At 45.8% G+C, this 15,311-nt stretch overlaps 1 protein-coding gene and 1 pseudogene across 5 annotated transcripts; one reads left to right on the top strand and one right to left on the bottom strand.

Moving 5' to 3' along the window:
* The window catches only part of LOC130376779 (sodium channel protein type 4 subunit alpha-like), a 257,529-nt pseudogene that overhangs the window by 15,899 nt on the left and 226,319 nt on the right, over positions 1 to 15,311 (bottom strand).
* LOC130376787 (uncharacterized) lies at positions 9,005 to 15,103 on the top strand. Of its 5 annotated transcripts, XM_056583668.1 has the most exons (11): positions 9,005 to 9,366; positions 9,845 to 9,938; positions 10,071 to 10,308; positions 11,329 to 11,605; positions 11,695 to 11,872; positions 12,019 to 12,095; positions 12,194 to 12,374; positions 12,608 to 12,856; positions 13,011 to 13,182; positions 13,271 to 13,410; positions 13,549 to 15,101. In XM_056583668.1, exons 1-11 carry the CDS (start codon positions 9,070 to 9,072, stop codon positions 13,725 to 13,727), a joined length of 2,082 nt encoding a protein of 693 aa, XP_056439643.1. In that variant the 5' UTR covers positions 9,005 to 9,069; the 3' UTR covers positions 13,728 to 15,101. The 5 variants fall into 5 exon arrangements, with proteins under 5 accessions (XP_056439643.1, XP_056439645.1, XP_056439644.1 ...); XM_056583670.1 differs by having other exon boundaries at positions 9,006 to 9,366; positions 9,845 to 10,216; positions 13,549 to 15,102; XM_056583669.1 differs by lacking the exon at positions 9,005 to 9,366 and having other exon boundaries at positions 9,789 to 9,938; positions 13,549 to 15,103.

A 15,311-nucleotide genomic window follows, 5' to 3' on the forward strand; every position in this document is an offset into this window, starting at 1 on the left:
AGGAGGGGGCGAGGGGGCGGAGAAGGACGATACCGAGCGTTGACAGAGAATGCTGAAAGCGCCCAGAGGAGAGGAAGAGTTTCCCGAAAATCTACATAGTTTTTTGTGCTGTGATTCGTGTCAGGTTGCACTATAGGAGTCATTAATAAGAAATTAAGACCAGAAAAGTTGTATAATAGGTCTTCTTTAAAGAAAGGGATTCAGAATTACAGTCATGTGATAACGGTGACACACTAGCAAAGACAGCGCCGGTCCCTATCCATGTGTCACCTCCACCACTAAAGCCTGAAGCCAGTCCTTTCTATCCGCATCAGAACAATACTGCTCCACATTGTCTCGTCTCACGGCAGCCTTACATCAGGGCATATGAGGACAGCCACAAGCTATTCAACAGGTTGCCTGGAGACGTTTGTCTACCTCAAATCAAGTCCAGTGGTGAGCATGCTACTCCTGCACACCACTTCAGACCACAAAATCCCACATGCCACGCCATACCGCCAGGCTCCAATGACGGCAGTTCACACATAAATGACTTTGTCAGGTATCTGGCCCGCTGTGAGCTTGTGGCTACAGGCTTGCTTCAATTCAATGACAAACCCCAAAACTACAGAGGATGGAAGCGTTCCTTTTTGACTGCCGTCAGCGGCATAAAACTGGAAGCGAGCGAGGAGATGGATCTTCTACTAAAGTGGCTCGGGAAGGAGTCAGCTGAGCATGTTGAATAGATATGAGCCATACACATCAATCGGCCAGAAGCAGGACTGGCCATGGCATGGGAAAGGCTCGAGCTAACATATGGCCCAGCTGAAGCAATAGAAAATGCTCTGTTCAAACGCATTGACAGCTTTCCAGAAATAATAAACCGATATGGACCTAAGCTGACAAAGCTGGGTGATCTACTGATGGAACTGCAGGCTGCTAAAGCTGAAGGAGACTTACCAGGCCTAGCTTTCCTTGACACAGCGAGAGGCGTCAACCCAATTGTACAGAAACTCCCGTCTCGTCTCCAGGACAGGTGGGTGAACGCTGGTGCAGCCTACAAGCGTCAAAACCAGGTGAGCTATCCTCCCTTTGGCCTCTTTGTCGATTTTGTAAGCCAGCAGGCTCGCATTGCAACTGACCCAAGCTACAGCCTCATCGGCTACACAGACATGGCCCCCAGAACAGAGAAGATGGCGTGGAAGCCGAACAGACAGCGGGAAGTGTCTGTCCACAAGAGAGAGGTGCCATCCAGAGCCACATCTGACACGGGTGAGCCTCCAACAAGATACGACAACAGCGACAAACTGTGTCTGCTGCATAAAAAGCCGCACCCTCTCCGTAAGTGCCGAGCATTCAGAGAGAAGCCTATTGACAAGCACAAAACACTCCTCAGAGAAAACAATGTGTGCTTTCAATCTCTCCTCATCTCATATAGCAAAGAAATGCAAACTCAATGTCCAGTGTTTTGAATGTAAGAGCGAAAGGCACAACACAGCGCTACACCCTGGACACGCACCCTGGCAGCAGGAGGCTGACCCTACTTCTGAGTACGGCGGGGAGGAGGATGGAGCTTCACCACAATCTCAGGTCACCAACAAATGCACGAAAGTCTGTGGTGGGGAACTTACAGACCGCTCTTGCTCGAAGATATGCCTCGTCAAAGTGTTTCCAGCCGGCCACAGAGAAAAAGCCGTGAAACTATGCGATCATTGACGAGCAGAGCAACAGGTCACTGGTTCGCCCACAGTTGTTTGACATGTTCAACGACCAAAGTCCAAGCGCTCCTTACACACCGAGAACATGTGCTGGAGTGAAGCAATCAGTAGGCAGAAGGGCCAGTGGCTATGAATTGCAGTCTCTGGATGTAACCGTTCGCGTCCCGTTGCCAAGCCTCATAGAATTTAACGACATGCCTAACAACAGAGAGGAGATTCCGACCCCCGGAATAGCTCTTCACCATGCTCTTCAAAGATCAATGGCACAGCTCATCTCAGACATTGACTTAGAAGCCCCCAAGGACCAACCTTTCTGTGAAACCGACCACCTTGGATGCACGGTGTTCAGGCGGACCAGGGATGATAACCAGGTGGCTCCCTCCATTCAAGATGCAACGTTCATGGAGATAATGGATGAAGGACTACGAAAAGACTCAAGCAACAGTTGGGTGGCGCCATTACATTTCGATAGCCCACGCCCATGGCTCCTAGACAACAAGCCACAGGTGCTGAGGTGTCTCATGTCTCTCAAGCGTAACTTTGAGAAAAAACCTGAGATGGGGACCACTTTCTCACCTTCATCCAAAGAAACCTAAGAAAATACGTGTGGTGTTCAATTCCAGTGCCCAGTACAACGGCGTATCACTCAACAACATGCTGTTGACAGGAGCTGACCTGAAAAACCCACTACTGGGAGTACTGATTCGGTTTAGAAGAGAGGCCATCGCTTTCATAGCCGACATAGAACAGATGTTCTCTCGCTTCCTGGTAAGAGAAAAAGACTGTCACTTCTTACGTTTTCTCTGGTTCCAGAACAATGATCTCTCCAAAGCCATCGTGGATTACCGAATGAACGCCACATCTTTGGTAACAGCCCTTCACCTGCAGTGGCTATTCATGGTCTACACAAGTCTGTTCAAGGCAGCCACGTCGACCCAGATGTGCAGCATTTTGTGTTGCATGACTTCTGCGTTGATGATAGGCTGAAATCCCTGCCCACAGTTCAAGCTGCTGTCAGCCTGCTAAAACGGACACAGGAAGTGCTCTTCAAGTCTACTCTGAGGCGCCACAAGATTGCAGCGAACAGCCAAGAGGTCATGGACGCCTTTCCATCCAGTGACCATAAAAGCCTTGACCTCCATGCAGACATGCTACCGCTTACAGCGCAGTCTTGGGCTTGACTGGAATCTCAAGACAGACTGATTCCTTTTCAATGTCTCCAGTGAGACCAAGCCTTACACCCGGCGGGGTGTCTTGTCCATAATCAATAGCCTCTACGACCCACTTGGATTTGTCACGCCTGTCACAGTCCAAGGCAAGGCAATCCTGCGGGAGCTCACGGCGGAGAGCGGTGACTGGGACGCGTCCTTACCTTCAGCCATGGAATATGCCTGGATATCTTGGAGAGCCTCTCTGTCCGAGCTTGCTGAGCTTTCCATTCCAAGGCGCTACACAGAAGCCTCACCGTCAGCAGCGGTAAGAAGAGAATTGTGTTTGTTCTGTGATGCGTCAGTCAAAGCTATCAGTGTTGTGTGCTCCCTGAAAGTGACGGATATTAATGGCAACAACGGATTGGATTTGTAATGGGCAAAGCCAAGCTGGCCCCGCCCTGAACACAGTGCCAAGACTGAACTCTGTGCAGCAGTTGCAGTTGAATTGCAAACCTGGTCTCAGTAGAACTAAAACAGCTGAGGCCATAACCTACTACTCGGACAGTAAAGTAGTCCTGGGCTATTTTAGCAATGAACAGGCGCTTTATGTCTATGTCAGCAACCGGGTGTTAAGCATCTGAAGACCTTCCCGACCAGACCAGTGGCGCTACGTTGAACCCTGCAGATCACGCAACACAACACGTTCCTTCCCTGCTGGCAACTGAAACACACCAGCTTGCTTAGTGGTCCCGGAAGCCGGAGCAGAGCAATTTTGAGAGCACTTACGACCTGTTGACCCGAGCACAGACCCAGACATCCGCCCTCTGGTTCTGCCTTAAGCACCACAGCCTCACATAAGCAGCTGGATTTACAACGCTTTGCTAAATTTTTTACCTGGAAGTCATTAACTAGTGCAGTCATTCTAAGACAGACACGGAGAGAAAAGAGTATGCAAGGGCTGGCATTACTGCAAAGCTGAATTCACAGTCGAAGAATCAGAGGAAAGCGTTCAGCTGTAATCATCCAAAGCAGTTCAAACAGGAAGTCTACAGCCAAGAGAGAAGGCATTCAAAACCAGAAAAGATGCCAAAAACAAGCCCGCTCAGAAATGTGGACCCGTTCATTGACACACGGCCTTCTCAGAGTTGGAGGCCGTCTTCATCATTCAAGTCTTGATCGGAGTGAAAAGTCTCCCTGATTATTCCTGGACAGCATCACATCGCCAGTTTGCTATCAGACACACCACGAGGAAATCCATCATCAAGGCCGTCACTTTACAGAGGGGGCGGTCCGTTCAGCTGGCCTTTGGATAGTCGGAGGCCAAGAAAAGAGTAAGCAGCATCATCCACCAATGCATAATATGCAGAAGGCTCAGAGCTCCACTCAGCATCCAGAAAATGGCAACATCGTCTGTCAACAGATCTCCATTCTCCAGCGGGGTCTCGATTGTCTTCGACCCATGGGACGTTATCCTCACGCAAACCAGAGGCGGCTTTGCTCAAAGTAAAAGGTGGGCAGTGATCTTTACGTGCATGAGCATAAGAGCTGTGCACATTGAAGTCATTGAATCCCTCGACACCTCTACCTTCATCAACGCGCTACGGCGCTTTCCTTTCAGTGCGCGGGCGGTCAAACACCATTCGCTCTGACCGCTGGACGAACTTCATTGGCCCTGTAAAGAACTGAAGGCAGCCTCAAACATTAACAGCACTGCATTAAAGACTTATCTCTCAGACAAGGCTGCACCTGGTCTTTAATCCCCCACATGCATCCCATTGTGGGGATCAGGGAGAGAATGATAAGGTGGCGAGGAGAATTCTGGATGCAATGTTCCTCCAGCTGAAGGACAAGCTCACACGAAGTGATGGTGACTTTCATGGCAGAAGTCGCAGTGATCATCAACGCCAGGCCACTTGTTCCAGTGACACTGGACCCTGATGATTCGTTCTACTCACGCCTGCTGCTCTTCTCACGCAAAAGATGAACATTGTTCCTGCTCCTGCGGTTGAGTTGAGTTGCTGACCTCTACAAGTCCCAGTGGCGACAGGTTTAGCACCTGTCCAACACTTCTCGGACGCTGGAGGAAGCAATTCCTCCCAACACTGCAGGACCGCCAAGAAGTGGCAGTCCACTCAGCCAAACATTCAGGCTGGAAGTGTTGTCCTCCTAAAAAAAACAGCCAAGCACCTATGAATGGCCTCTTGGACTGTTTACACAGACCTTCCCTAGCAAAGATGGAATGTGCGCCAGGTCGAGGTGAAGATCATCAAAACAGGTGGGACTAGCTCTCTCAGGCCAGTCGATGAAATAGTTCTCCTTCTACCTCCAGAGGAACAGTGGACTGTTTATTAAATGGAATTTTTCGTTTTTTATTGACTGCTGGGTGACGTGCATCCATGTCAGGAGGGGAGGTTTTTTTATGAGTAAGAAGTTTAAAGTTACAGGTAAAGAATATAGTACATTAGTCAGCATTACAGATTATGTGTTCCAGGAATATGCATTTCCTATGCGTTTCTATCAGGACGTGTTCATTAAGACGCTCTGTTCCAATCGGTCTATCGCGTGACTCCAGGAAGTAAGCACTCAGGTGTCTAGCTGGTTCAGTGTTTCGTTCAAATCTTATAAATCCATAACAATTGAATCGCATCTGTCAACGCCTTGTGCTTTACATGGCATTGGATGCTATGCATTTTTTTTGATTTAATTTTAATGGTACTAATCACTATTTTGGCATTAGTGTAAAGTTTGTATAGTTTTCATCGCAAGACAATTCAAATGTGCGACGGCTATACGAATACCATGTTAGGTCAGAAGTGGGTCATTTGACGACGCTCGTAGTATTGAAATGACCAAAGAGATGTTTTTCACACCAAGTAAATTTCTTGCTTATTAGTTTGAGAAGAGATTTTTGATTTCTGCCTTCTGCCGTGTGTTGCAGTTTCACCTTTTCCCATGGGCGTCCATTAAACCTGTGGAAGTGAGAAATACGTTTGCATTCTTGGTGTTTTGGGAAAGAGTTTAGCTGGCAATCAGGGTATTTGCAGACATTCCGAGGACAGCACAATTATATAAAAAGTCAATTGTTAGGCCTAATTTCTGAGCCAAATGAGCCAACGATAAAAAATGTAAGGATGTACTGAGGACGCGAACTCGCTTGCCCGAATACAGGACAAATGCTCGACCATCACCCAACTGTAGTTCACAAAATTGACAGATACATAGAACTATATAGACATTTTTTGAGAAAATATCCACGATGACAAAAGATAGCAATTAATTTAATTATTTTGTTTGCACCAATTTAATCCTAGACCCTTACTGAAAATATACGCGTTTGTGAGCTTCATATATGTACATTTCTGACAAAATCGTGAGGATAGGCTTGACGGAACCTTCTGATGGTACACTTGTTTCCGACTTATCTGAAACACCTCTCAAGAGCAGACAGTTAGCCTGGTAGACCAGGGCCCCGTTCCCGATATCGATGGATCTTCGCCGTAAAATCATTTCCCGATGGATCTTTCGAACCATCGATAATTTCTTTGTCGCGTTTCCCGAAACTCTCTTAACGTGAACGCGCATTCGACTGCACTCACAACGTTGTAGGATTGTAACTGTCTACTGACACGGTGCTGAAATGGGCTCGTAGGAGGGGGAGATGCAGGAATGTCAGGAAATTGTGTTAAAAAGGGTTAAAATATCTCCCCATCAAGGACAACAGCAGAGTAGCCTACGAAAAAAATAGACTGCAATTATATGAATGCTAAAGACATTAAAAACACAATTGATTAGGCTTAAACTGACATATATCAGTCCTCATCCTGAATGCATGTGCGTTTCACGGCATTTCCCCCTGGAATAATTCCATATGACAAAAAATTAAAAATAGCTTGTGAGACAACTACTTATCTTAATGGGCTGATTTCTGAAACATGCTTTGCGCAGCAAAGAGAGCCGATTAATCTGATTCCGCACATAAAGTTTCCTTGATTGATCATTTGATGTGTGCTAGCGCTCGTGCGCAAGAGGGAGAGGAAGAGAGAGAGAGGCCGAGGCGTCCCCGGAGTCGCCTTGTTGCGATCAATGGCCGAATCCGGGACAACTTTGGACCCTCGAGGTCTACACTGACGCGGCAGTCATACAGCGCTACAGGCTGCCCAGGGAGGCCATCAGACAGCTGCTTGGGTCAATCAGGCAAGACCTCAGACGTGCTACAAGGAGGAGCTTGCGCTCACACCGCAAGTGCAGCTCTTGGCCGCCCTCCGATTCTACGCCACAGGGAGCTTCTGCAGGTGATAGGAGATGGGCCATGGCCTGTGCAAGGCGTCAGTGTGCAGATCGGTCCAGGCAGTGACATACAGCCTCCTTCGTCTCGTACCGCGACACGTCCGTTTCCACAGCAGACGAGATGGGTGCGACCCAAGATAACTTTTTCGGTCGTTCCCCATCCCACAAGGCCGGAGTCGTGGATGGAACTTTGATTCCAATTCTCACGCCCCACGTTGATGGCCACGTCTAATCTGTCGGAAGGGATATGCCGCTGTCAACTGCCAGGTGTGTGTGCGACCATCAGGGCTTCATCCTGGATGTCGTAGCGAGATGGCCTGGAAGCACTCACGACTCCTTCGTGTTCCGCGAGTCCTCCATCGGACGGCTGGCTGCAGCCTCCAGGGGGAGAGTGGCGGCTCCTCGGAGACAGTGGCTATCCGCTTAGGCCTCAACCTGTTCACCAGTGGCTTAGACGGCCTCCCGGATTACGCTGCTGGTTTGGAATCACGCCGAAGAGTGACGCAGCTTTTTTTTAACCCACCCACCCCCCCCCCCCCCCCCCCCCCCCCCCCCCCCCCCCCCCCCCCCCCCCCCCCCCCCCCCCCCCCCCCCCCCCCCCCCCCCCTCCCAATGTCACTAAACATCCCCGTCAACGTGACCAATCCCCACCATATCCCAGCCTTTTCCCTGCTCCTTTTGCCTTGAATTTTTTTTTCATTTCTTTCATTCATTCTTTAATTTTTACTTTTTTTAATTTCTTTCATTAATTTCTTTCATTTCTTTCATTCATTATTTTGTTAAATTTTTAATTTTTGGGGTGATTTTAGGCTATGTTTTATGAGTAGCCTATGTCACAGTCTGCACAAATCCCCCCACTTTCTCACACATTTTGAGTGCCCTGCCTGCGCAAACATTTTCTGGACTGTCCCGTTTTATTTTGGCCATTTTAACATCTTTATTAATAAATAAATTAATAATCTTTATTAATCACCAAACTAAGAACATAAAGGCGCAATACGTTTTAATAAAACGCATCCAATACACGGAATGTCCGATGGTGACGCCACTGAGGCTATAGTAGGCTGACGATGCTCTTAGCGTCCTACGAGTACCTACGAGTACCTACGAGTACCCCTGGAGTACTCGTTAGCTCCGAGCGTTTTCAAGATGTTCGTTACCAACGATGCTTTCGGGAAACGCGGTGAAAACTCTACGATGCCCTTTCGACGCACTTCACGATCCACTTAGGCTAACGACGCTTTCGGGAAACGAGGCCCAGGTTAGTTTGGTCGGATAAATTGCCATAGTTACTTAGCGGAGATTCCCTTAAGCAACGTTAATGGAACACAACTCTAGGGCTGAACGATTTCAGGAAAAGATCGATTTGCGATTTTTCTGGCAGATATTGCGATTTCGATTTTCTTCAAATCAAGCTTCAGTACAATATTCACAATGCACAGTAATATTTACAAACATGACATCATACCATTAAAACATTACATGCCATTACTCGAAAGTAAGAATGAAAACTAAAGTTAAGAATTGATTTCAAATGTATTTATTAAGAAACATGCATGTAAACTAAAGTCCTTGACCAACTGCAGTTGTTACAAAAAGAGCCATCTTTGACTGTCTTAAAGGTCCCATGACATGAAAATCTCAATTTATGAGGTTTTCTAACATAAATATGAGTTCCCCTAGCCTGCCTATGGTCCCCCAATGGCTAAAACTTGCGTTTGGTGTAAAACGAGCACTAGCTGTTCTGCTCGCCTTTGAAGAAACGGAGGCTCAAGCGCGCTGATTTGGAATGTCTGTACTCATGACGTCATGAGGAATCTCAGCTCCTCCCCTTACTCCGCCTGGCCCGCCCAGAGACGTTGGCCCGCCAATGAGACAATGAGCTAGAGACCATAAGAGCGCCACGCTGTCTTTGCCTGGAGTGTAGAGATATCATGGCTCCCAAACAAATGAATGGCAGGTGCTCAGTGTTCGGATGTCAAAGTGACAAACTAAGTAGGCCTACATTTGCAGCTCCTTCATCCGAGTCTCTGAGGAACCAGTGGGTTCATTTTGTTTTCGCTGGAAATGCGCCGATACGAATTCCGAAATGTGTGTTTGTGTGCGCCAAACATTTCACCGACGACTGCTTCATCAACTTGGGACAATACAAAGCTGGATTTGCTGAACTTCTGAAAATGAAGCCTGGATCAGTACCAACTCTCCTTGCCTCAGCTACAAACCGCGGACAAGTAAGTAAACTAACGCTGTATCATGTTCTGGCTTTACTGTGTATGATTACCTTGCTTGTTCCCCTTAGAATGTGGCTTTAGCTAATGCTCACCGTACTACAAACTAATACAGCTGTCTTTTAACAGCTAAGTGACGCAGTAGTTCTAGCGTGAGACACAGGGCCTGATTCCCAAGTTAGCCTTGGTGTTCTATATCATTGGAGACAGTTTTCAACACATTTCATTCAGTCCTTCTAGTTCGCTCGTGCTAGGCTACCGCACGGCAACAGGCATAAATGAATAAAGTTAGAAATAAAAGTAACCTTCCATCGCATGAATCATCGCATTTTGAGGGACTATTTCCTCGGCAATGGAGCTGGTAACCTAGGTATCAGCAATGCAATGCAATGTTGGTATTTCATAAATACATAGGCCCACTCATGTTCTCCCCTTCACGCCAGTTTCAAAAAAATGTTTACATTCAGCTGCCTCTCTCTAGGGATGTTGCATGCCAGACGGACAACGTGGGAAGTTTGAAAACGCAGGCACACAGCTATCCTTTAGGACTTTGCAGACCCACATTAAAAGTGAAGGTATCTACTCTCCACCTTGAGTACATTTACTTTTGATGTAGTTACTAGTGTTCTTTATTCTGGCATTTCTCTTTGCTTGCATTATGTGTTTTTTCATTTGACTTGCCTTAGTAAAATTCATTGTTTGCACAGGTGTCCAGGCAACTGTGTTCTGCAAGGATTTCGGTGTTGGCACATCGAATGCAGACCCTTTGTGCCTGTCATCGACACCAATAAGGAGACCATCCAAAAGACCTCGGGTAGACCTTGAGGAAGAGCTGGAGGACAATCCATTGGAGGTCAGCTCTTTATTGGAAGCTTCTAATGGACCGGATTCCACTTATGATCCTTCTGACTCCATCACAGCATTGTTAGACTCTACACTAAAGTCGTAAGTTACTGAGTGTGAAGATATATAGATAGATAGATATAGATAGATATATACTTTATTAATCCCGGGGGAAATTCAAGTATCCAGTAGCAGCCGAAAACACACATAAAAACAGTGCAGATGGATGTGCAAAAATACAGATATAAATAAATAAAATGTCCATTGTTGTTATCTATTGTCCTCCCTGCCTTTACTGGGAGCTGTTGTACAGTCTGATGGCCAGGGGGACGAAAGAGTTTTTTAGTCTATTAGTGGAGCTGGACTGGGACAGCAGTCGGCCACTGAAAACACTCCTCTGCCTGGTGAAGGTGTCATGCAGAGGGTGGTGGGTGTTGTCCAGGATGGACAGCAGTTTGTCAAGGGTCCTTCTCTCTGCCACTGTCACCAGAGAGTCCAGCTCTGTTCCCACTACTGAGCCAGCACTCCTCACCAGTCTGTCCATTCGACCAGCGTCTCTCCTCCTGCTGCTTCCCCCCCAGCAAACCACGGCATAAAAGAGCACGCTGGCCACCACAGACTGGTAAAACATCTGCAGTAGTTTTTTGCAGATGTTGAAAGACCCCAGCCTTCTCAGGAAGTACAGACGGCTCTGCCCTTTCCTGTATAAAGCTTCCATATTTGCTGTCCAGTCCAGCTTGTCGTCCAGCTGCAGTCCCAGATATTTATAGGTCCTGACCACCTCCACATCGACCCCCTCGATGGACACGGGTAGGAGATGTGGTTTCTTCCTTCTGAAGTCCACCACCATCTCCTTGGTCTTGGAGGAGTTCAGCTGCAGATGGTTGTGTGTTGTATGTGTGGCTCTTGAGAACTTTCATAATTTCTATAAATTGTATGGCATTCTAAACATAAAGTATTAATCTCGGTGAGGCTGTTGTTGTTTATAGCATTACCTTCAGGATTATGTATATGCAAATAATTAAACTAGCTGAAAACAGGGTGATGGTTTAAGGTACAGTCCAGATGAACGCTCAATCAGTTTAACACAAAGCGTTTCCCTTTGTTTGTGGTTTGATATAGAGAAGATTCATCCACTGCAACACCCAACGGCAAGAAATACATGGTGTACGAGAGCTGCATCATGGAGTTGTTTAATGCATGTCCAGTCTGCACGAGGGCATGTGAAGTTACAACCCAAAGGCTGGGGACATTCCTGTCTGTGAAGCAGCAGTGCCCCCATTGCACATTCGGTAGACGCTGGAATAGCCAGCCTATCCTTGGGAGCACGCCAGCTGGAAATCTGCACCTTTCTGCCGCTGTGTACCTGAGTGGTGCATCTTTCCTAAAAATCGAAAAGGTAAATGATGTGGAACTGTAAATGTGTGACTGTGAATTGCTTCAATATAGATCTAATTACATGTATTATTTATCCCCCCACACCAAAAGGTCTTCAAGGCAATGAAGCTACAGTTGTTTCGGTATGAAACATTTCGCCGCCATGCCAAAAGTTTCATTGAACCAGCAGTTATTCACCAGTGGAAAGTCCTAAATGATTTGAATCTGCAGCGGCTAAGTCAAGAGGAAATAGTGATACTTGGTGGTGACATGAGAGCTGACTCTCCAGGTATTGATACCTAACTGAAATAGTGCATTTTATACAGGTGTTCAATATTGTTTGAAGTTAAAAGAAGTGACCTAAATAAAGTCAGACAAAATACCAAGTATTGGAGGGTGATTACTACACTAATTTCCCTATTTGAACCAAAATAGGTCACTCTGCAAAGTATGGGAGTTACACAATGATGGATCTCCATACTAACCCCATTGTGGACATTCAGTTGGTCCAGGTGAGTTGTCAAAATTGATATTGTAAAGGGGTTATTGGTTGTAATTTCAAAGCCTAACATGCATATTCTATTAATATATATTTTTTCTGTGTTAACAGAGCAACAAAGTTGGTGGTAGCACCCATATGGAGAAGGAGGGACTGAAGAGGAGTCTAGCCTTACTGGAGTCGCGTGGCGTCCACCTTGACTGCATTGTCACTGATCGTCATCCTCAAGTACAGAAGTTCCTCAGGGAGAGAAACATAACCCATTACTACGATGTCTGGCACTTTGCAAAAGGTATGTTTCTCCAGCCTTTTCCTTTCTTTGATTTGTTAGTGATATCCTTTTGGTGAGAAGGACCTGATGTTTTGAAGCTTGCGTAAAGCTCCCATTTGGTGGTCCTTCATTTTAAAATTGTGACACTGAGTAAATGGTAAGAAATGTTTTGAAATTATCAAATGCTACAATCGAGTAATCACTCAGTTTATGAGTATCTTAACTAAGTGGAAAGTACTTTGCTCTCATTGTAGGTATTTCAAAGAAGCTGTTGGCAATCAGTAAGCAGAAAGACGGTGAGAAACTCAAGAAGTGGATGAAGAGCATCAACAACCACATATACTGGACTGCAGCAGGCTCAACCTCCGGGCCAGAGAGAATCGCAAAGTGGACCTCGATCCTGAACCATGTTCGAGATGTCCATGTACATGAAGATCCTCTTTACCCCAAGTGCGAGCATGCGATCCGCCAGACAAGTGACCGGAGTAAATGGCTTCAAGCTGGTATTTCACCAATATACAGGCTAAATGTCAAAACAGTGAACATACAACTACAGTTATTTAGTGGCTTTCAGAAATTTACCAGAGGACATGGTTGTAGTATTCCTTACTGTATGGGTAATGGTTTTCTAATATCATATTTTCTTATTGTCTGCAGCAACTCCAACTTTCTCCAAGTTGGAGAAGTTGCTGACCAATAAAAGGGCGCTGAAGGATGTTGCAAAACTGAGCCCCCACCACCAAACTTCATCTTTGGAGGCTTTCCATGCGGTTATTCTTCGTTTTGCCCCCAAAAATGTTGTCTTTCCCTTTATTGGAATGCTGTGCAGGTTAAAGAAAGTTTGTTTACTAAATACTTTTTGGAATTGTAGCCTAAAATATCTGTCAATATTAACATGTTTTGTCTTGTACTTCCAGACTCTACCTGGATGCTATGCATTCAAATTACAATGTGGACCGACCACAGGCCGAAACAAAGGAAGGAGTACCGATTTATAAAATGTCCTTTGCAAAGGCTAGGAAGGGAGCTAAACCACAAAAAACACAGCAGACCTTTGGTAAGGGTTCAAATAAATTCAAACGACACACATTTTGGATTTCTAAAATGTTTTTCTCGATGAAAAATCAAATAAATACAAAAACACAGTAACACAAGACCCAACCAATTTGTAAAGAAAATATGTTTTACGATACAGGTTACGTTGATGACATCATGGATGTCATTTTTGAGGAAGTCTTTCCCAACCCTACGCCATACACCGAGGCCCTGTTGGAGATCCCTGTTCCAGAGCCCCTAACGGCACAGTATGAGAAGCCTGACAAGGAGGCGGTCATCAGCAGCCTTGTGTCAAGGTTCAAACGGGGGGATGTTTAAAACCGACATAGTGGCCTTCCTCAGCAGGAAACTCAACGCGGATACGCAGGACCACACAAGCTGGAATCACAACCCGGATACGGCGTCCCAGGTGGCCCCAGCACCAGCTCACAAAGGAACGATAGGAGAGATACCTGTAGCGACTGAACAATTGATCCAGAGATTAAGTCTTGCAGAGATTTATCATTGCTTTGTGTTATGAAAATAAATATTACTATGCTCCTATGGCTGGTTTGTTCTGTAACTATTTAAGTTGTTTTTTTTAGCTTGGATATAAATACATCTTCACAAAATTAGGCACAAGATTGAGAACAACTTCATTTATTTGATTAAATTCTGTAACAATGCACAACTTACTTGTGTATTCTTCTCAAATTTAGAGGACCATAGTCGGCTCTATATATTTGGCTGGAATTCTGAATAGAGTAAACATTTAGGCAGACCGGCTCCAATCCAGGATGGTCAACCATACACGTTAGCTGTAGTTCGACCTCCCGTAGTCTTCTAGTAACCTAATTAGAATTTGAAAGGGTAAGTTTTATTTTTATGCATTGTGTCAAATGAAGAGACAAAGTAGTTTCCAATTTAGTGGAGAGTGCTACCTGCGGTATCTCCATGCAGCAAATATTCTCCGCTTCTGTGGGCATGGACGCACATTTTCCACAACGGCACCTATCCATAAAATAAAGGTAGATGTAATAATGGCAGAGGTCTGACTATAGTGGCTCTGGTTAGTGTCTATAGCTATACATATGACAGTGGACAAGCTGATGTTAGACGTAAATCTTCACGAGTAAATCATGGGTTATGTGTAACATGACTTCAATATAGGTTGAAATTAACCCATCAAATGAGCCAGTGACTTCTCTAAACTACAAAGATGACTGATATAGATGCTAATATAACGTAACGGTAGCAAATCAGCAACTTTGACAGCCAACAACGTAGGCTAGCGTTAGCACATGATAATAACTAACCGCATACATAAACAAACCAACTAAAGTACCGTATCCAGACACAATATTTTCAATTACCATTCAGAGACGTCCTGCTGTAGCCGCTGAGTAGGCCTACCAACTTCTTCAGGTGCTTCGGAATCCGGATCCGATTCTGGGTCAAACTGAAACGCTTGAACGACTGGGTTTCTACGAGCCATTGCGATGTAAACAGAGCGCACGTGGCTGCAAGCTGCTCAGGGCCACACCCCCACCCTGCTCAGGGCCACATCCCCACCCTCCTCCTTGACACGCCCACCGAAACAGCGCATTTGGGGGAAGCTCAATGTGCGACTGGCTCGGAGTGGCTGTAACTCTGCACCACGGCTGAATTTCGGGAACGTCGGAAAAGTTGCCCACTAATACCTATATTAAAGAATACATAAAATAGCATGTCATGGGACCTTTAACTTAGAAAAGTACTACTACTTTTTAGTTGTTTTTTTAAGACAGTCAAAGATGGCTCTTTTAGTTAATTCGTGCATTAGAGTATAACAACAAAGGGAGAGAGGTCGGAGAACCCAACGCAGTCTATTAATAATATTGTAATGACCACGGAAGAGGCAGTGAATGAAGTATTGAATAGACA

This window comes from Gadus chalcogrammus, chromosome 23 (assembly GCF_026213295.1).
Source record: "Gadus chalcogrammus isolate NIFS_2021 chromosome 23, NIFS_Gcha_1.0, whole genome shotgun sequence".
Lineage (NCBI taxonomy): Eukaryota > Metazoa > Chordata > Actinopteri > Gadiformes > Gadidae > Gadus > Gadus chalcogrammus.